This window comes from Dermatophagoides farinae, chromosome 1 (assembly GCF_024713945.1).
Source record: "Dermatophagoides farinae isolate YC_2012a chromosome 1, ASM2471394v1, whole genome shotgun sequence".
Taxonomy (NCBI): Eukaryota; Metazoa; Arthropoda; class Arachnida; order Sarcoptiformes; family Pyroglyphidae; genus Dermatophagoides; species Dermatophagoides farinae.
This window is the reverse complement of record NC_134677.1, coordinates 8,167,500-8,190,168: the sequence shown is the minus strand read 5'-3', so window position 1 is coordinate 8,190,168 and position 22,669 is coordinate 8,167,500. Positions and strand designations below refer to the sequence as shown.

The window sequence follows — 22,669 nt, the reverse complement described above, 5'->3', positions numbered from 1 at the left end:
ATATGCGCGCTCGTTCGCAAAAAAAAACACAATTAGATTATTGACAAAAAAAAATGTCAAAATATTTACAAAACTAATCAAGAAGAAGCAAATAAATTAAGAAAATTTCCTACCGCCCCGTTGGCCGACTATTATTACGAAAAAAAAAAACAAACAAACAAACTCCAGATATACCAAAATTCAAATTTGATTAAATAATAATTGATTTATTGAAAATATCGATTTTTTTTTAGTTTGGTGAACGAAAAACAAGAAAATAATTTACAATTTTACATGAATTTTTTTTCCCAGTTTTGCTTTCTGATGGTCGAATTAAAAAGGCACACGTTTTATATTTAACTAAAATGAGAAATGTTAAAATTATTAAGTAGAAATGTGTTTCTGTGTGTGTGTGTGATTGTTTTCAATGTTGAGTAATTTTTTTTTTGGTTTTTGTTTTTGTTTTTTTTTTTTTTATTTTGAGATCAAACTATCTCTCTTTCTCTCTCGTTATTTGATTGGCACTGGTTTTTTTTCATTCATTGATTTTCATGGTTTTTTGTTTTCATCGTCCTCGGAATCGGCTTTACCATCATCGTCATCATCATCAATATTTTCAACATCAATTTCAACATCATCATCAACGTTTATCAATGGTGTTGGTTTTTTATCCCGATTTTTTTCACTATTTATTTTATCATCATTATTGTCGTTGTCATCATTGTTGTTGAAAGAATTTTTTCGTCTACTATTCTCTAAGTTCAATGCGCTTAAAGAATTGTTGTTGTTGTTGTTGCTGCTGTTGCTGTTTGCATTCATTTGATGATGATTTTTTAAATTGGATAAATGTGCAGGTGGTGGTGGTGGTGGTAATGGACAATGTCCATCATTTTTTGTCATCAAGCTACTGTTTGTTGTTATTTTTGCCGTATACGATTTTGGTGTTGAAGAACAAATATTTGTCAATGATGATGATGTTGATGAACTATAACTTGAAACGATTGATGATGATTTACTACCACCACTATCATCCTGTACAATTGAATTACCTGATGTTGTTGTTGTTGTTTTTGTTTGTTTGCTAGTCAATGTAACAACTATATCACCAACAATTAATCGACGACAATTTAATCCATAACGTTTCTGTGTATGCGTTGGTGAACATGAACTCCACCCTTCTTGATATACAAAATATGGATGATCAATGGGTGAATCAAACGAAACTTTTGTACGGGATTGTCCTATCAGAAAATTTATACGAATTTGTTGTCCATTACATTTTTTATTTGATGATTGCGATGACGATGATGATGATGATGATGATGATGATTTTTCCCTTATACCAACAATTTCAGCTAATTCAATAGAAAATTTTTCATTACATGTTGCACTGTCGATAAAATCTCTGGTAACTAATTCTTCAATTTTTTTAAGATTACCATCACCTAAACGTATGGTGGATCCTTTACGAAAATATTCGGGAAATAAATTTTTTGTTGTTGATTTTTTCATCAAATGATTATCTTGTTTCGATGATGATGATGATGATGAATGATTGGATTTTTTTTCAACATCTTTTAATAATAATGAATTATTATTGCTGCTGCTTATTGTTGATGATTTTGATGATTTAGCGCAAAGTTTATTTGATTTTATATTACTACTACTATTTCCATTGCTACTAGTATTACTACTGCTATTCATATCGATTGGAAATTCAAAACATTTATTATTGCCAACAAGATGTTGATTATGTGATGATGATGATGATGATGATTGATGCGGAATTATCGGTGGTGCAGATAATGGTGGCATATGATGATGATGATCTAAATACTTTGAATTAATGGCAGTTACATATGGTGATGATGATAATGGTGGTGGTGGTGGTGGTGGTGCGGGTGGTGGTTGTAATAATAAATGACGATTAGTTTGTTGTTGATATAATGATACATTATTATCGGCGTTTTTAATATTAATATTTGGTGGCTTTATCAATACTCGATGTTTACGTGATGATGATGAAAAATTATTGCTTAATTGATTATTATTATCAATTATCGATTGTTGTTGCTGCTTATGTTTAGATTTATCCGATCCATCTGGATTTTTTCTCTTCAGACTTTGTTGTTGTTGTTGTTGTTGTTGTCCATTATTCATTGTGGAATCATTAGGATTATTGTTTGTGGTTTTATCAATGTCAGTTGGTGGTGGATTCGTTTTTGTTGTTGTTGTTGTTGTTATATCACATTTACGATTTGCTGTGAGATCAATAATTTGATTATTATTTGCCTTAATTTTTGTCTGATTCTCTTTTATTATTGTTGTTGGACTATTGATTCTTGATGGTGATTCTATATTTGTATCGCGATTTGACTTTATCTGTTGTTGTTGTCGATGCAAATGATGATCATGAAAAAATATTGATGAATTATTTGATATGGTTGGTGATATTAATGGATGATGATGTAATGATGGTGGTGGGGGTGGTGGTTGAAGTTGATTTGGCACAATAAATGGTGAAATAGGCGATGCTGCTGGCTGTTGATTTGTTTGTGATGCTGCTGCTGCTGCCGCTTGTTGGTAATAAGAATAAATTGGTGGCATCAGATAATGTGGATAAGTAAATGCTGATGGTGATGTTGGATTTGGCCTTAAATGACCTGTTGTTGTTGTTATTCCTGGACTTGAAGAATTACTTATGGGCAATACAAATGCAGCAGATGGTGATGATGATGATGAAGAAGAAGAATTTGTCCATGTAAGATCTGTGAAACCGGAGAAAATTCAAAATAATTATTATTGATTTCCTGGATGACATTGAAAAAACAAAAAAAAAACATACCTGGATTCGATTGCGTTATTGTACCATTATTGGTACATTTTTGTATTTTATTATTACCACCGGGTGAACAATTGACGCCTGATGGTTGTGGTTGTTTCCCAGGAGAATCGATTGAAGGAAAAGTGAATTTCTCTTTAATTGAAGAATCTTGTGTTGCCGTTGTCATTGATCGGAATGCTGATGTCAGTTCCGTTGCCACTGTTGTTGTTGTTGCTGGTGTTGCTAGTGTTGCCTTGGTTTTCAATTTCATCGAATGACTATCTAAATGATCTTTTGTTGTTGTTGTTGTTGTTGTTTGGATCAATTCATTATTATTATTATCGCTTGTTATTTTGCCATTTATATTTGCATGTTGTTGCTGATGTTGTATTTGTTGTAATGCTAATGCAGCTTGTATAGAATTTGGTGTGTTGTTGTTGGCCATCCACGCCAATTGTTGTTGTAAATGATGATGATGATGATGAGGATGATGATGTGGATTCATTGTGGATGATGTACTCGATGCTGATGATGATGACGACGACGATGACGATGATGATGATGAACTGGAAAGATAACCAGGTGATTGTGGCGGTGGAAAAGGAAATGCAGTAGTTGGTGAATTTATTAATGGTGTTGATCCACTATTGAATGGTGTATTCGTTGTTGTTGTTGCTGCTGTGGATGAAAACAATATTGATGATGGATGATTATGATGATGATGATGATGATGATTTGAATCCATCATCGATATTGATGAATGTTGTCGATGATGAACATGATGATGGTGATTAAGGCTATTTGGTGTTAATGTTGCAATAGCAGTGTTGGCCATTGGCACATTAAATATATTGGTGCTCATTGCTCAAATGGTATTTTCAAGATGAAGAAGAAAAAAAAAAAAATAATAAGATGAATAATAGTATGAGGATCGATTATCAATAAATTTGCTGATGATGAAGATTCGATTAATTTAGTTACAAATCGATTTTTATTCCAAGTAAATTCTTGCAGCCATTGATTTTTTTCCGTTTAAATTAAAAAAATTGTCATTTTCTTTCGTCGATATTCATTTTTCGATTCATTTTTTTATTGTTTTCTTTTTCGTTGTTGTTGTTGTTGTTTTTTGTTATTGTTGCACATCATCATTTTTTCTCGTATTTGTCCCTAGAAGTATCAAAAAAAAATGTAAAAAAATTATTGAAAATTTACATTTATAAATAAAAAAAAATTGTCTGTTATTCTCATGTCATATCCGTCATTTTATCGAATCAGGCAAAATATACAAATGAAAATGAAAAAAAAAACAACAACAACAACAAAAAAATTCAATAATACGTCAAACTAACTAACTAAATTGACTAATAGTAGAATGTTTGTTGTATTATGTGTATATATTATTATAAATTGTAAATTTGTTCATATTTTTTATAATAACAAATGATTATTTGACATTGGAATTATTATGTCGTTATTTTGTCCAGTTTTATTATGAATATTTCACATACAAACGCACACACACACATATCGATCGTCCGGTAGATACACGCACACACACACACACACATACATCATTTCCATTAAATCCATATACAACCAGAGAGAGAGAGAGAGAAACGGCAAAAAAATTTATTTTTTTCAAATCATTTCCAATGTAAATGTTTTTTTTTTTTTGCGCTCGATACATACACACACACACACACACATGGTGGATGTGAAAAAGGAAATCCAATACACACACACACACACACATAGACATAGAGCGATGGAGAGAAAATGACAAATTAATTATTTTTGCCAATTACATATATGTGAAACGATTTATTTGGCTTTTTTCATATATGATGATAATAATAATAAATCAGCTACTATATAGACAAAACAATTTTCGTTCTATGATGACAGATCACAGTGAATTTTGATATTCATTCTAATCATTCGATACTAATGAATTATTAGATTGATTTGGATGAAAAATTTTTTTTTTTTTTTTTTGCTGCAAAAAAAAATACAAAAACAAAAACAAGGATGTGTTTATACATTTTGATTTTTGAATGACGTTTTTTCATGATCAATCAATCGATTGATAATGTGCAATCGATATGAATCAATCTGATTTTATAATAATAATAAATTGTCGTTGATGTGATATGTAATATTATATTATATACAAAATTATTGTTGTTGTTGAAATTACAAAATGGGAAAAAAAATTATCCATAATCAATCATTATTATGCAGAGTAGAAAAAAAATGATTGGATCTATTTTTTGGATTCTATGTGTGATAATGATAATTATGTTTGTGGATTCACACATTTTCGAGACAGAAAAAAAAATCTCCACATAATTATTGTTAATAATCAATTTCAATCGATCATTATCATCATCATCATCATCATCATCAGTGTAATTAATTATGCATAATTATGCAAATATGAAATTCTAGTATGAACGAGAAGAAAAAAAAGACAAGAATCTTTTAATCAAATTGGAATTAACCAAACAAACAAACAAAAAAAAATCAATGGGTGAGAGAAAGAGAAATATGGCCACTTTTTTTTATTTGTTTTGCGCAATCAATATACCAAATGCCAATGACACCACCACCACCATCATCATGTATTTTTGTTTATATATAACCAATAAAAAAAAACACAAATACATCAAAAAGCAAGAGAAACAAAAAAAAAACGAAATGAAAATATCTAATCCTTGAAGAACCATCACCAAAAAAAAAAAAAAAAAAACACAAACATTGAAATAGCTAAGTACATTACAGCTATTTGTATACAAAATGTTTGAATCCGAACCGAAAAAAAGGTGATAAATCGGTTATTTTTGAAATCGCGGAAATGGCCGAAAAATCATCTGTTTTAGGTCCAAGAATATATTTAGTTTAACAGGTAAATATCATGATCATTTTTAGTCATTCATTCATTCATTCATTCATTGAACATTTATTCATTTACACAAATGGTAAGAATTACATACACATTGACATTGACCTTTGCTATAGCCATGAATGTCGTCGCCATTTGTGTGTGTGTGTGTGTTATATAATATATTTTCCCTGGAAAAGATAACTGCAAATAAAAAGAAAAAAAAAGATGGACAAACGAATGAAAGAAAAAAAAATGAAGAAGTGATAAAATATCAGGTTAAGAAGCGAAACGAAACGATGCTAGTGAATGAGTGAGTGAGAGAGGGAAAATCAGCTTTTTTTTTCTCTCTCTCTCCATGACGTTGATGATGATGATAATCCGTCGAGCATCATTTTCGTATAAATGAGAAAAAGAGGAAAAAAACAAGATACCATCGTCAATGTCCAAGTGAAGAAGAAAAAAAAATTGTAATAAAATGAATCACATCAATGAACCACCACCACCATCATCATCATCATCATCATCACCAACAACAACATCATCATCATCAAACTATGGACCAACACATAAAACATCCGGCTTCTCATCATTTTATGATCAAACTAAATGTTGACATAACCAATCAAATGATGAAACCGGGATAAAATTTATTTATTTTTACGAAATGAAAAAAGAAAGAAAAAAAAACTTGTTGGATGACCACATAGAATGTGAAAATTTCGTTTTTTTTTTCATCGTCACCTGTTGTTGTTGTTGTTGTCGTCGTCGTTGTTGAATATTTGAAATATTTTGTATAAAGAATTTAATGTACGAAAAAAAAATGAAAATTCAATTGACTTACATTGAAAATTTTGTAAAAAAAAATCAAGTAAAAATTATCTAATTAAACGGCTGAAAAAACTTTGGTTCATCATCATCATCATCATTATACACAACTGCAACAAGTCAATGATCGTCATCATCATCATCATCGTCGGGTTATATTATATGGAAAAATGTGGCAAATAAAAATGAGGTTTCTTTTGGTGCCCATTTTTTTTCTCTTCTCTACTTTACTTACATTTTTATTATTATTATTATTATTATTAAGTACTCAAAGTGGTTGCTGGTAGAATTTATATTTTTAGGCTGAATGAATGTATGAATGAGAAATATATTTTTTTTTTATTCAAACAAACAACACACACACACACAGACAGACACAATTTCAATACATATGCAAATGAAACCAATCAAAAGATGAAAAATAGAAAAAAAAAACAGACGACGAAATTCAACTTGGCACCATCATCATCAACAACAACAACTACAGCAACAACAACGATGAACAGAGAAATGAATTCTTTATAAATATATTTTTTCCCACAACAAAAAAAATGTAGAACAAGAATATTCGATAAAACAAAAACAAAACAAAAAAATCTAACTAAATGAACAGAGAATGTGTTGAACATTAGTGTCACCATCATATTCAGTCTCTTATTCTCTCATTAAATCCTATGAATCATCAATTTTACGAGAAAAAAAAATGAAATGAAAAAAAAAGAAGATATATTTACATACACACACAGTTGTGATTTCGATTATCGCTCGAGTAATGTAATGATAATATATGTGGGAATCACAAACAAACAAACAAACAAACAAACTAGAATGTTGAAAACAGAAATTGGATTTGCAGAATGTTAATATACACACAACATACTCCATCCATTAATGTGATAATGTTTTGTTTTGTTTCGTTTCGTTTCGTTTGTTTATATTTGTTATATGATGATGATGATGATGATATGGTTTCAAGTTGGTTAATAAGGTTTTATTTTGGCTTTATATTTAGATTTTTTTTGTTTTGTTTTCTTTATTCATTTATCTGTCTCTCTTTATTGGATAATAATAAATATTATTATTATTGGTTGATGATTACCATAATAATAATAATATTGTTGTGGTTTTGATTTGTTGATCATGATCAATAACATTTTTTCAAGATGATTATCATGAATATCAACAACAACAACAACAAGTGTGTGTGTGTATGTTTAGTCTCAATTTTGTTGTTGTTGATGTGTTGCTGGTGGTGTGTAGTATATGAAGATTTTTTTTTTTTTTTTTTGTTCAAAATTTGATTTGATTGATTGACATATGATTTTTGTAAATTATGATTTGATTTGTAATAGATGGAAAAATAAATATTGAAGAATGTGTGTGTGTGTTTATATATGATTTATGAAACCAGAAACGATTGATTGATCGGTTTTTGGCAAAAAAAGAAAGAAAAAAGAAATGAAATGAAAATATTTTCTTTTTCAATTCGTTTATTGATCAATAGAAAACAAGGAAGAATGAAAGAAAATACGATGATGATGATGATGATTATATCATTTAAATATCAAATTTATTTGGTTAGAAAAACCAAATCAAAAAAAAAAATGAAATGAAATTGAATTAAATCAATAAAAAAAACAAACAAACATTTTTTTTCCAAGTCACGAAATACCACCACCACCACCACAACAGAAAAAAAACACACACACACACATCAACAAGTTGTTGTTATGGTCGATGAACGAATTTGATGTATATAGATGGATGAATATGAAAAAAAAAATTTTTTTTTTTAATTCAAAAATCAAAACGTTCAACGTTCATTCATAGATTATATACACACAAAACACAAACGCACAGGTTTAAAAAAAAAAATTGTCAACTTGATGCTGTTTGGTTGTGGTTGTAAATTTTGAATGTTTATGTTGACGGTGTGTGTGTGCACACCGTATGGAAGCTACAAACAAACTGAGAAAATATTTTAAGAAACACACACACACACACACACATACGATGAATATCGATATTTTTTTTTCTGAACGAAAAAGTTATCATCATCGTAGTCTTCATCGTCGTCGTCGTCGTGGTCTTCGTACGTTTTTCTTCATTTATATGTTGTTGTATGCGCAAAAATGAATGGCAAGAAAAATAATAATAAAAAAGACTTGAAACTCACGAAGCTTTCTGTCTTTTTTCTTACCATCTCTTCAATGTATGTTGTCTTGGCGCGTCGGGTCGTTTCGGTTTTCCAGTTTTTTTTTTTTTTTTTTTTGTTTCTTCTGTTTTCTCCGGTCTTTTTCGTTCGTTTTATTTGAAAGTCCCAGAGTTTTCGATCGTTTTTTTTATATTTTTCTTAGCTTAGTTGCTTTTTTTTCTGAAAGCTTTGGTTCATCACCAAACACACACACACACACATACACTCGCAGTGTGTACGATGACGATGACCATAGTATAGTAGAGTATAGTAAATTCAATGAATGCCAAAGTTTTTTTTTTTTTTTGGTTGATTCAGTTTGTTTTGTTGGTTAAGTTTTGGTGGTTGTCGTGATGAATCAACAGCTAGCAGAGAAGAAGAAGAAGAAGAAAAAATTTTTTTTTCTCTCTCTATCAACCAATCAAGGACCAAGGTGAAAGGTGAACTTGGTATTTTTTCTTTTTCTCTCTGTTGCTGCTTTACTATTATTGATGTTGATGTTGATGAGATGAGACACGAATAATCATATCCACAAATATACGAACACACACACACACACACACACACACGCACACAGGTGAGTAAATCAAGCAAAAAAAAAGATGGTTCAGATTTTCGTTTTTTTTATATAGATGAAAAAAAAACGAAAATCTTTTTTACACATTGTACATCATTCAACATCTACCATCATCAGGAAAAATAAATGAATATAAAATGCCATAGTAGAAGCCAGTTTGATGATGATGATCATCATCATCATCTACAGGTAAATTTAGACGGTTCACATGTCAATATCATCATCATCATCATCATTGGCCATCAACATTTAACGTGTTAAATTTTCATTTCTGGATATTGAATAAGAGAGAGAGAGAGAGAGAGAAAAAAAAATATTGAGCAAACAAACGAAAGAAAATCAGAGCAAAATATACAAATAAATGTTGATATTTGATATTTGATTAACATAAATATTTTAGTATATATGGATAGATAGATGGCAAAGGTTATGTTATGTTCAAATGATATCCACTCACCTGTGTGTGTGTGTTTGTATGTTTGTTTGGTTTTTTTTTCTTTGCACGTGTGTATTGCATTCATTTTTTTTTTGTTTTGTTTATTTTGGAGATTTTTACTTGTCATTGTTGTTGTTATTGCATGTTTCACACCCATCCACCCCCATTTTTTTTTTTTTTTTGTTCACAACATCCATCCATCTATTTATCATTCGATTTTATTTTATGACTTTTAAATGATAATGGTGGTGGTGGTGGTGGCTGCTAGCTGAGGACCGGGGGGTGAAAACATTGGGGAATCAAAGAATAAATCCTTTTATGAATATTTATCTATTTGGTGTGGTGGTGGTGGTGGGGGGGGTATTTGAACAGAAAATCTGTACATAAAATTTGTAAAGTAAAAAAATTTTTTTTGTGTGTGTATGTTTGTTTGTTTGTTTGTCAACGACATTTGTATTTAGAAAAGTTATCATCAATTTTAGAGAATTTTGAACATCTTTTTTCTTCTATCAACATCGACATTATTTTTATGTAGATTTTCAGGATTTTCTTTTTTTTTTAGTTTAGTTTAGTTGAAATCATTAAATAAATAATCCATAGTCATATTTATTCAAGTATTGAAAAGATTCCAAGATAATAAAATGAGAAAATCCCAGCCTGCAGCATGTAGAGATGAAACAAACGAACAAATCGTACCGCACACACATACGCAGGTGTCCAGATTAATTGATTGTAACAAAAAAATGCTTGGAATTTTTTTCGTTCCATTGAAATTTTTTCATTTTTCAAATTTTTTTTTATCCCGTTTTCCTTTTTTTTTTTGTTTCAATGAAAATGATTGCCCAGAATTTGTTTTTTTTTTTTGTTACTCATCATATGATTTACGTGCATGTGTTTATATATGGTGCAATATGTCAAAGTTTCATTTGTGTTGATGATATAATCATCAACCAAACAAATAACAAAAAAAGCTGATTGAAACATATTATCATCATTAATCATAACACTTGTTGATTGATTGTTTGATGATGGATTTGGGATAATCTTACAATGGTCGTTGTTATATTGTTGTTGATGAACAAAAGATAGATATATGAATTTTGTTTGTTTTTTTTTCTGTATTATTATCATCATCATCATTATCATCAAAATATCTATTTTATTTGTTTTATAAACAAACAAACAGAAAAAAAAACAATCAAAAAGATTGAGATATTTTGGCTTAAATAAAAATCTTTCTCTCTCTCTCTCTCTCACTTTTCTGCAATACCATGTTTGGCTTTGGCGTTGTTATTGTTGTTGTAGATTCAACATTGATTTTTTTTTGTTTTGTTTTGTTGATGCAATAACAACAACAGCAACAACAAGATCTATGAGAGATAACCAGAAAAAAAAATAACAAGCGATAGAAAGAAGATTTCAATTCAAACATGCAGATTATGATCAAACAACAACTTTTTGTTTTTTTTTGTTTGTATTTGATATCTATTATAATCATCATTATACACAAACTCTCTATGTGTGTTGGTTATGTCTATATTTATATCATATACACATGGTTATACGGTGAAACATTTGTTGTTGTTTTTTTTGTCTTTCCAGTAAAAAAAAAACAATGAACAAAAAACAAATGAATGACATCATATTATACAATTGACAAAGTGAGTGTGTGTGTTCGTGTGTGTGTGTGTGTTTTATGAATTTTGAATAAAACAATAAACATTTTCACATTTTAAAAGATTTCAAAATAATGATGATGATAATCATCATCAAATCTGATGTTCTATATGGATGTGTGTGTGTGTGTGATATGTCATCGGTGGTTGTAATCCTAGCGGTTTAGAAAATTGTTTAGATATAGTGTCGAGATTTATGGATTTTTGTCAATTTCTAGTGTGTGTGTGTGTGTGCACACTGCTACACCATAGCAAGAATACAATTTTTTTTTATTGCTTTAATCCAAATGTACAACAAAATTTAGACGTGAAACTTGTATTTTTTTTTTTTTTTTTTTTTTTTTTTTTTTTTTTGATACGGTGATTTTTTTTACAAACATGGCATGATTAATTTGTGTGATTTTGATTAATATCCAGTGACTAATTCTTATTTCAAAAGAGAGAGAGAGAGAGAAATTAGTGAATAGCAAAAAATACTAGAAAAAATGGTAATTAGATCTGGACATTTAACAATTTTTTTTTAATTTCTCCAATGACCAATGACCTTTTTTTTCGTGCTTGGCGTGTTGAATATTGTGGTCATTCACTGATTGAACAGGGCCGACACTTGTCAATGTGTGTGTGTGTGTGTGTGTACTACGTGTAATACATAGTTTCAATAATAACAGAAGTTGTAATGACACATTCCGATGACAATTTTTGTTTTTCACTGTTCACTTTAATCAAACACGAAAAAAAATTAAAGTAGAAAAGAGAAAAAAATACTCAATCCTCGTGTCATCGATATGCATTTAAAGAAAAAAAAATTCGTAATGAATAAATACCTGGTCTGGTGTGGTGTGGTGTGGTGTGGTGTACTCGTCTGACTTTCACTTGTTGAAAAAAATTTTCTAAAACGGACGAAAAATTCCATTTGAAAGATTTTTTTCTTTTTGTCCATCGAACCTCCACCATTGAGGTTATTTTTTTTTTTTTTTTACTGAGCACCCCTTTTAACTCACTCTGTACTCTCTAGGACACACACTTTGGAATGTGGTCAAAACAAAATGAGGAATGTTTAAAAAATTGTCTCTCTCTGTGAGTGTGTGCATATTGTTCAATTGCACCAAATACTCATTTTATTTCGTTTCGTTTTTTTTCACTCCAAATATATAATGTGCTAGTAAAATTGTAAACAAAAAAAATGATTCAAAAAATACACGAACGAACGACGACGATCAATGATGATTGTGATCTTTATTTTACAGAAAAAAAACCATTCAATTAAAATTTCTTTTTCAATGGAAACCAGGCCTACCATTTTTCCACTGGAAAAATGGTCCAAATGATGATGATGATGATGATGATGATAATCACGCGCTCTATTGAATCACTTTGCTCGTGTAGTGTAGTTGTTTAGCCCACAGGGTCTCTCTCATTCTTATTCACTTGCTACTTGTTCATTCACATATACACGATTATTATTATATAGATTATTGTGTCGGATCGATCATTTTGGTCTGTTTGGGGGAGGAGATGGCTAAAAAAAATGGGGTCCCAGTCTGTTAGTGGCGGCGGCAATTTTGATCGAATTTGACGTCGTTGTCGTCTTCTCTAGTTTCGTATTTTTTTTTCAACAATCCCGAAAATCAAATCTCTATTCATCTGTTGTAGTCTCTCGCGTGCATTATACAGTTCAGTTTTTCTGGTTTCACAATTCATATCAAAAAAAAAAACAAAAACAAAAACTCATTCGTGAGCATGTTTTTTGTTTCAACAAACACCCAGCCCAGTGGAAAAAAACGGGGCCAAAATGAAAAATCCAAAACATTTCACTGAGACTGATTGTCATTGCTGTTGTATGAATGTGTTGAGTATTTCTGTGAATAAAAAAAATGAATGAACCAAAAGTCATGATGATGAATGAATAAAAAAAAAGAAGAAAAATCCCGGGTCCAAAAATTTTTTTTTTTGTTTTTGTTTCCCCATCAAGACCTTGATTTATTTAATAGCGAAAAGAAAATAAATCGAAAATCGGTTAAATTTTTCATCATTTTCTTTTAATTTAACCAAAAAAAAAAAGAAAGAATTAAATTCTTTAAATTATGCAACAATTTTAGTTCAAGTTCAATCAGTGATTTTTTTTCATGAAAAGAAAAACAAAAATTATGCATTCCATTTTGGGTAAATGCATGCATACATTTACTGCCAATATATTACCAGCAATAATGAAAAAAAAAACAAAAACAGAATGATCAAAACACACCAATCAATTTAAATGGCGCCAGCCAGGATGACCAGGACGACACATGAAGACAGAGAAAGAGAGAGAGAGAGAAAAATCTTTTTTTTTATGATGGCTTCGCATGTCATGTCATGACCGCATTTAGTGCAATTTTTTTTCTCTCACTTGTTGCAGTCGATCGTCGCATTTCATTATTCAAATGGACCGACAGAATTTTTTTTTTTGTTTTCGATAATAATTATGACCGATTATCAAATATATATTGAACCACCATAAATGAATGAGCTGGAAAACAAAAAAATTTTTTTTTTGCCATTTTTTTTCTCGTCAATAAATGATGATGATGATGATGATGACGATGATATTATCACATAATTTGACCTTAACTTATCATTTATTTTCTTCATACTTTTATTATGATTGTCTTTACATCTTGTCGTTTTTTTTCTGGCACTATTTAAAACATTAAATAAATATATAATAAAATTCTGGACAACAACAACATTAATGGATGTAATTAGAAATTTTGATTTTTTTTTCGTTCAAATCAAATCAAAAAAAAAAAAAATTTCCAGTTTTTTTTGAATTCATTTTTTCTTCTATTAGATGAATGGAAAAGATAGATAGATGGATAGATAGAATGAATGAATGAATGAATGAACGAATGGCATAGAATTCAATATTGAACGAACGAATGAATGTTGTGGACGCCATATACATGTATATAAATGATAATTGGTATGTCTTCATCGTTGCTGGTTTTTTTTTGTTTGCTGCTGCTGTATACGTCAGTTTTTTTTTGTGCAAAAAATTCATTTTCAAAAAAAAGCTATAGTCACCTGTAGCTACAGTGGACGGCCGGTCATTTGGTTGGTTGGTTGGTTGATGCTGACCTTTGACAAGAGAGAGAGAGAGAGAGAGAGGCCAAATAAATGAAAATGAAAATATGATGATGATGATGTTCTTCGTTTTTTTTTTCGTTTTCTTGTCTTCGGTCATTCATATTTGACAATGCTGTGGATGATGATGATTATTATTATGGTCATACCATTTTTGGCCGATCCAAATGGCAAGCTACTACTACTACTACTGTCAGATTGGTTGTTTTACTTCATCAACATCATTTTACCGAAACAAAAAAAAGTAAAATGATCGTAAAAAAAATTTCGTTTAAAAAATGAAGCTCGTGCGCTTGCTTGTGATGATTTTTTTTTTGCTTTTTGCTTTTCAAAGACCTTGCAAAAAGGGCAATTTTCTCGTAATTTGCCTCTAGGTGTGTGTGTGTGTGTGTATTTGAGGTAGGTTGGAGGGTTATACACCTAGACATCAACAAAAACAAAAAGAGGAATAAAATTCAATAAAAAATGACTGAATTTGAATAGACCCAAAAATTTTTTTTTCCAAATTGTTGCTGTTGTGTTGTCTTCTTAATTATCATCATCATCATCATCATTACAGAAGCTTCACCAAACTAATGGAACTACCAACCTATATGAATGAATAAATGAATGAATGAGAGTTGACCAATGTTGTCCAATGATAGTCAATATAATAATAATGATGATGATGGAAAACAAAAAACAAAAAAAAAACAAAAAGGCCCCGAAAAAAAAAATTTTTTTTACCTGTTTTTTCTTTATTTAACTTGGCTACCGACACACTACTAGGCATACCAGAAAAAAAAATTTTTACATACTCCTAGGGTCGTCGACTAGCCAAAAAAAAAAATAAAATAAAAATAAAAATAAAAAACAAGTGAAACAAGCCAACGAGTTAATTATTATTATCGTCAATTAAGTGCTCATTTTTTTTCTCAAGCTTCTTGTTTTTTTTTTTGCTTCAAAAATTGAAAAAAAATTAATTGTATTTTCAATGCGAAATTGAAAATTCCATTCTGATTGATTTGATTGACGAAAAGAAGAAGAAGAAGAAAAAAAACGTGAAATTTTTTTTCTTTTAATTGAATAAAAATGAATGAAAATTGAATTTTTTTTTTTCATTCATTTTGTCTTGTTGTTGTTGTTGTTGTTGTGAATGCGAAAGAAAAATTTCATAAATTAAAAACCAAGAAAAAGAAAATGTCCACCAGTGTCGACGACGACGACTATGACTATGACAGCTCAACAAGTTTCAAACATTTTTTTTTTATCATCATCATCATCATCGTTGTCGTCGTCGTCATATTCCGCTTCTGTTTCCCTAAAAGTGTGTGTGTGTGTGTGTGCATAGTGAAAGATCAACGACAGCAAAATTCAATTCAGTCAGTCAAGTGAGTGAGTGAGTGAATGAATGAAAAAAAAAGATGTTAAAGAACTACACAAACGACAACGATGTATGTATGTTTAGTGTGTGTGTGTGTGTGAAATTAGCCACTAAATAAAGAATTCGACCTTTAGGGCAAATAAATCTGAATCTGGTATGTATGTGTGATTTGAGATGCGAAAACAAAAAAAAACATCATCATCATCATCATCATCATGTGTGTATAGAACTTGATCAAGTTTGAGCATGCACGCACGCGCATCATTTATTATCATATTCAAACTGGACATTGGCTATTTTTCTTATGAATTTTGGAATTCATTTCATTATTTAAAAAAAAAAATTCAAAATTTTTTCTTTGCATGTGGTTGATTAAAATTGATTAAGAGTATTTTTTTTCTCTCTCTTCTGGTTTTCAAAATAAATCCGTGAGAAATTCAAATTTTTTTTGTTCAAAGACCCGGATGATTTTTTTTCCCGTTCGGATAATAATAATAATCATATAATATAACGGCGAATGAACATATGGCATTCGACCTTTTTTTTCGCTCCTTTTGTCAACAACATCATCATAATCATCTTGTAAATTGAGATCATGTGACAATTTTCATTGATGCTTAACAGAAATGCAGCTAGTAGTATGGAACTATATTTTTTTTTTACTTGGGTTGCTCAATCAATTCTGAAATATTTTTTTTCAGATTCAAGATTCAACAACAACAACAACAACAAAAAAAATCTGGACCATTATAACTTGCCTTCATTTTAATCATCATCAATGGTTGATGATGGTGGTGGCGGTGGTGGTATTTAGGGTCGACTAATTATAATGTTTTGTCTTATTGATTGTGTATGTGCATGTGAGTATTGCTTCTGTTGTCGTTGTTGTTGTTGTTGTTGAAATTGAAAATTTTTTTTTCTTTTCGACCCCTCAATCGACCTTTTTTTTACACAAATAAAGGTCGAATGTAAAGACAACGACGAAAACAACAACAACAACAACAACAACATTCTTTTATAACATTTATAAATCATTAACTTAGCTATGGCTAGACAACAGCAGAAAAATTTTTTATTTTCGTTCTTAAATTTCATAATTGTATGAAATGAAAATTTTTTTCGTTGTTGTTGTTGATCAAATCATCAAATACCATTATAGACAACCACAGATTATCATCAGAAAAGACATTCGTTTTTTTTCTCCATTTTTTCCATTTTTTTTTGTTTTGAAAAAAAAACTGTTATCACCAAACTAAAACCAAACTTATCTACATTCGATTTACATACATTTTGACAAGCGAAAATCAAACCAAAAAAAATCAGAAAAATGAGAAAAATGAGTAAAACATGCCTAATTATTTTATTTACTAATGAGCCCTGATAAAAAAAAATGACTACAGTGCAGCCATTCTATATCACTGATAAAATGACCATTTTTTTTTCTTTCTCTCTCTCTCTCTCTTTCTGTAACATTGTTTTTTACTGTCATTTTTTTTCTGTTTGTTAAATTGATAAATTTTTGTTTTTTTTTTCGTTCATCACATCACCACTTTATTCATCCATAAAAGGAAAACGATCATAGATGGATTGTGGCCACTGCACACACACACACACATATATATGAGGATTAGTAATAATGATGATGATGGAAATAAATCTAACGTAGAAAAACGAAACAAAAAAAAACGGATTTTTGTTATTTGTCTGTTTTTGATCATAAGTGTATCATATGAGAAAATTGATTCATCGATGATGATGATGATGAAACTTAACATTTGCCGCCTACACGCATATTTAAAACACGTAGAAAATTTTTGTTGTTGTTGTTGTGTGTTGCAATGCAACAAGTGTTTCATTTCATTTCTGAAATGAAATATGTGTAATTTGAATTTGGAAAAAAAATTCATTTATATTTATTTCGTAGTTGGTGGTGGTGATTTATTTGATTTGTTTGTTCTGTGTGTGTGTGTGTGTGTGTGTGTGTGTGTGTGTGTGTGTGTGGACCATCATTGATCTAAATTTTTCAAATTTTCTTCGCATGTTAATCAACAACAGTAAAAAAAATTTAACGGTTTTTTCCACCGTCTTTTTTTCTCGTTTCGGTTATTTTTTTTTATATGATAGCATAATATAACCGAAACGAAAAAGAAAAAGATGAGACACAAAAGGAATGTGAAAAAAAAAGAAATTGATTGCTTCTGAACATCACAATCACCACCACCACTGCCACCACCATCAAACATAACACACATATAACATTGTATATAGACATTATCCTTAATTACGTAGGCGAACACACACACAGCTGTTTATCTTATGAAAATAAATTTGAATCATCAATCCATTCTCTTTCTCTCACTGTGTTTTTGTTGTTCATATACACAGACATTTTATAATAATAAATATGATCCCACGCGTGGGAAAAAAAATATGCAATAACACACATACACACACACACGCACACACATTTATTTCATTTTATTATTATGCACCCGAAATGCAGACCAAGCTAACTGCTGCAAAAAAAAAAATTTGGATCAAAAACTAGGACCCTGCTCACTGCTGTATTGTGGTGTGTGTGTGTATGTGTGGTTCTAGTGCTTTCGCCAAAAAAAATTGTGAGAATGAAAGAAAAAAAAAGACATAAAACCAATCAATCACTAAACACCATTGGTGGATGGCTTTTGGTTTGATTTTTTTTTTTGATTTTGTTTTGTTTGCTTGTTTATGTCTTTGTGTATCTATTATCTATATTTAATGAATGTAGACAAAAAAAAATCGAAATTTGCATCAAATTTCATTTTCATTTCGATTGTATACATTCTTTTTATCTCTCTCTCTCTCTCTCTTGCATGCATTCAGATTTGTTTCAAAAAACTAATTATTAGTCATTTAAACCGACAAAAAAAATATGTAATAGTGTTGTTGGTGTTGGAACGAGGCCGAAAACAAAAAAAAAATCCTGGAACACGAAAAAAAAACTAGCAGCACCATTGTCATTTCACATTACTAATGAACTCTATTCATTTTTTTTCCGAAGTATAGGGAGTTCCCTGCTGTGGAAAAACATAAATGACCAGCTTTCAGAGACAATAAAAAAAAATATCCGAATTTTTGTACAGAAAAAAAAAACATTTTTGAACATTTAAAAATCGATCAATTTTTTTTTCGCTTGCTCACAACAATGAAAAAGTGGAATTTTCAACAACAACAAAAAAATTTTACCGATTTTCTGCAACAAGTGTGTCATTGGTGAATGATTAAAAACAGAAAAAAAAATTCTGAAAATATTCCAACCATGGCCAAACCTTTGTTTGTTTGATTTGATTTGATTTGAATTTATTATTTAGAATAACTGAGTAAATAGGAAGCAGAAAAAAAACAATCACACACAAATAGGATCATTAGGTTAGTAAGTAGATGATGATGATTATTATCATTGATCATTCAACTATTCTTCATTTTGAACAATTAATGATGCGCAAATGATGATATGATATAAACCTGTTGAATGTTTATATATGAATTTTTTTCTCTTGTCTCCATAAAAATGAATGAAAGTAAAAGTTATTTAGATACTCATTTTCAATAATGACCACAACAAGTTGATTTTCTTTTTTTTTTTTCTGTTTTGTTACATTCAGCGATTATATATCAAACGATTATGATGATGATGATGATGATGACAGTTCAACAGCAATAACAGCAGCAGCATCAGCAGCAGTACAAAACGATCGATTCATCGATGCCACACCTTATAATATTACTTTTCAATCAACAATTTTGCCGATGATGATGATCGTTTTTTTTCTGGTAGAAAAATGAAATTTATTTTCCTCATGATCATGAATCGAAAACAGATGAAGATGATGATGATGATGATGATGAATAATGATTTATATTTAAAATGAAATGAAATGAAACAAGATCATTGAAAATTCAAAATAATTTTAAACTGAATCTGAAGCTTTCGAAAAAATCGAATCAGGTCATTAGCCATGATGATGATGATGATAATGGATGATTTTTTTTCTCTCTCTCTGTCTCAAATGAAACTAAAATTTAAATCCAAAAATTCCAACCTACAAATCTGTGTGTGTGTGTGTGTGTGTGTGAATTATTGCACAATATTGTAATGGATATTTATCTGGATCAATATATGACATTATGAATTTTGTATTACAAAACTTGTGTTTGCATTTTAATCCTAATTTATGCGTTTTTACAACAACTGAAGAATGTAAGTTGTTGTCGTTGTCATGTCCACATGTTGAATTAATTTTTTGAATGTGCGAAATTTTTCCGTTTTTTATTTATTTTTTTTTTGAATTTTGTTTGTTGCAAACATCACCATCATATTGCACACACGGATTTCTTGTCAAGATTTCATTTTATCTATTTTTTTTAGTTTTCGCAAATCTTGAAAAATTATTTCATCAATAAAATCTGACCATCTGTCTGTGTATTGTTGTTGTTTGATCATGTAACATTCACTCAATGACAATATATTAGTGAATGATGATGATCGGTAATTTTAATTTTGTTTTTTTTTTTTTTTTTTTTTTTTTTTTTGGTCATTGACCGAACCTTGTGTTTTTTTCGTTTGTTCAATTTTTTTTTTCATTTACATGCATACACACACACACACATACAGTAGCTTTATCACTTTTTTTTCCAAACCTTAAATATTTGCTCCTGGGACTCTTGGCCATCATCATCATCTTTTAGCTAATTTTACCTGTATGACGCTGATGATGATGATGAGCATTCTCTCATCTCCACCATATTTGCTCTTTGGTTTTTTTTTACTGAAAAACAAATTAAACAATGGCTTTCAAGTAAATAACACACACACATAAGGTTAATAATCGAAGTCAATAATAATAATTTTTTTTTTGTTTCTGATGATGATGATGATGGTGGGCTTTCTATCTGCTTTACCAGGTTTTTTTTTTCTTTTTTGGTTATGAAAGTTTCTAAAGATGATGATTATTATTATTTTCAAGGCAATAATGATCGAAAGAGAGAGAGAGGTTGGTTCGTCATCGACCTTTGACCTAGAGAAGAAGAAGAAAAAAAACAACAACGAAAACGAAATTCATCAACCATCAGAAGCAATCATATAATAGCAACGAGAAAAAAAAGTAATCAAGAATATTGATAACCGTAGAAAGAATCGAAAGTTTGCAATAAAAACAAAAAATAAAAATTCATTTATTTCTTTCTTGTTGTGAATAAGGTAAATATTTATTCTTTTTACCCACAACATAACAGGAAAAGTGAACAAAAAAAAAAGAATTTCTCTGTCGATTCTTAATGGATGTTATATGGTGTTTGTGATGTAATTAATATATATATATATAAGAAAAAAAGTTCAATATCGGTCATCGAATGATTAATTTTTTTTTTGTTCTGTTAGCGAAATTCTAAACTTGGCAATGATGTGGTGGTGATGGTAGTGTGTAAACAATTATCGATTGTGATATGACAAATATAGGTAGTGTGTGTGTATGTCTATGTTGTGAAAATATTTGTGAATGACAATCTTTTTTTTTAAACGTATTCACTATTTTTATAATTTTCAATAATGAACGTTTTTGACGATGATGATAATGAATGAATAAATGAATGAAAATTCACAATTGAATGAACATTCAACCAAAAAAAAAAAAAAAAAAAAGGAAAAACAAAAATCTGTCACCTGATAATTGAATGCTTTAACACAATGCATAAAGCACCTGTGTGTGTGTGTGTATTTTTTTTTTCTTTTTCTTGTTTTATCTTAAATCTAAAAGGATGCAACACATGACTTCACACATATTCCATCTGTTGATCATTATGATATTGTTGTCAACAACAACAACACACAGTATGAATATAAAAACTAAATGAAATTGTTGTCGAAACCAAACCAACAACAAAAAAGAAAAAGACCAAAAAAAGATTGATAATGATTATGATGATATGATCAATTTATTATAATCCGCCGATCAATACTGATATTGATCTTTATAATAATGAAGAAAAAAAATTATTCCAGTGATTAATATCATATCATTATGGCCAATACACACGGACATCAAATAAAAGTAAGAACTAGAATATATAGAAATTCACATTTTGATCTGATTGATTCTGTGATGATATAATGTCTATTTTTGTTGAATCGATTTGATGATCGCCATTGACATAATGATAAATGATGATGATGATTTTTTTTTTTTTTTTTTTTTGAAGAAGAGAAAAAATTTCTTTTTTCGATATTCGTGGGTTATTAAGAAAAAAAAATAGAACGAATTAGACTAAGAAGAAATCTGATGAAATGATCTAATATTTGGCTTCTTATTTGGCCAGTGCGTGCGTGCGTGTGTGTGTGTGTGTGTGTTTTGATGATATTGATCGATTAGCCGCTTCAAATATTTGTTGATGATGATGATGATGGCAGTGGTAATAAAAATAAAAATTGTTATATCGTTTTCAAGCTGATTATAAATGACCATAATAAAGATAATTATTATTATGTCGATATATGCGTGTGTGTTTTCTTAGTCATTTCCATCAAAAAAAAAAAAAAAAAAAAAAAATAAAAAAAAATACAATTTTATCACGCTGCCGGCGACATCTAGTGTCGAAAAAATTAAATTTTACAGAAAAAATTAAAATTCGAACTTTTTTTGTCAATTGTAAACAAAACAAAACAAAAAAATTAAATTAAATTTAAATTTCATTTCATTGGAAATTTTTAATATTTAATCAAAACTTTTTCTACAATCTTTTCGTGTACAAGA

The 22,669-nt window shown here is 29.5% G+C and overlaps 1 protein-coding gene across 3 annotated transcripts; it reads right to left on the bottom strand.

Moving 5' to 3' along the window:
• Positions 1-185: 185 nt before the first annotated feature.
• Positions 186-9,252, bottom strand: LOC124491884 (uncharacterized). 3 transcript variants are annotated; one of them, XM_075730120.1, is made up of 3 exons: positions 7,612-9,252; positions 2,825-3,970; positions 186-2,747 (listed from the first exon to the last, which is right to left on the bottom strand). In XM_075730120.1, the coding sequence occupies exons 2-3, from the start codon at positions 3,663-3,665 to the stop codon at positions 529-531; spliced, it is 3,060 nt and encodes a 1,019-aa protein (XP_075586235.1). In that variant the 5' UTR covers positions 3,666-3,970; positions 7,612-9,252; the 3' UTR covers positions 186-528. The 3 variants fall into 3 exon arrangements, with proteins under 3 accessions (XP_075586235.1, XP_075586241.1, XP_075586247.1); XM_075730126.1 differs by having other exon boundaries at positions 8,160-9,252; XM_075730132.1 differs by having other exon boundaries at positions 8,713-9,252.
• Between the last annotated feature and the right edge of the window lie 13,417 nt (positions 9,253-22,669).

What these genes read in the sequence shown, in the direction of transcription:
- LOC124491884 (XM_075730120.1), bottom strand. Translation starts at nt 3,665, where the DNA reads ATGAGCACCAATATATTTAATGTGCCAATGGCCAACACTGCTATTGCA. An exon ending in AATAACGCAATCGAATCCAG is followed by an intron (nt 2,748 to 2,824) that starts GTATGTTTTTTT and finishes CCGGTTTCACAG; the next exon opens with ATCTTACATGGACAAATTCT.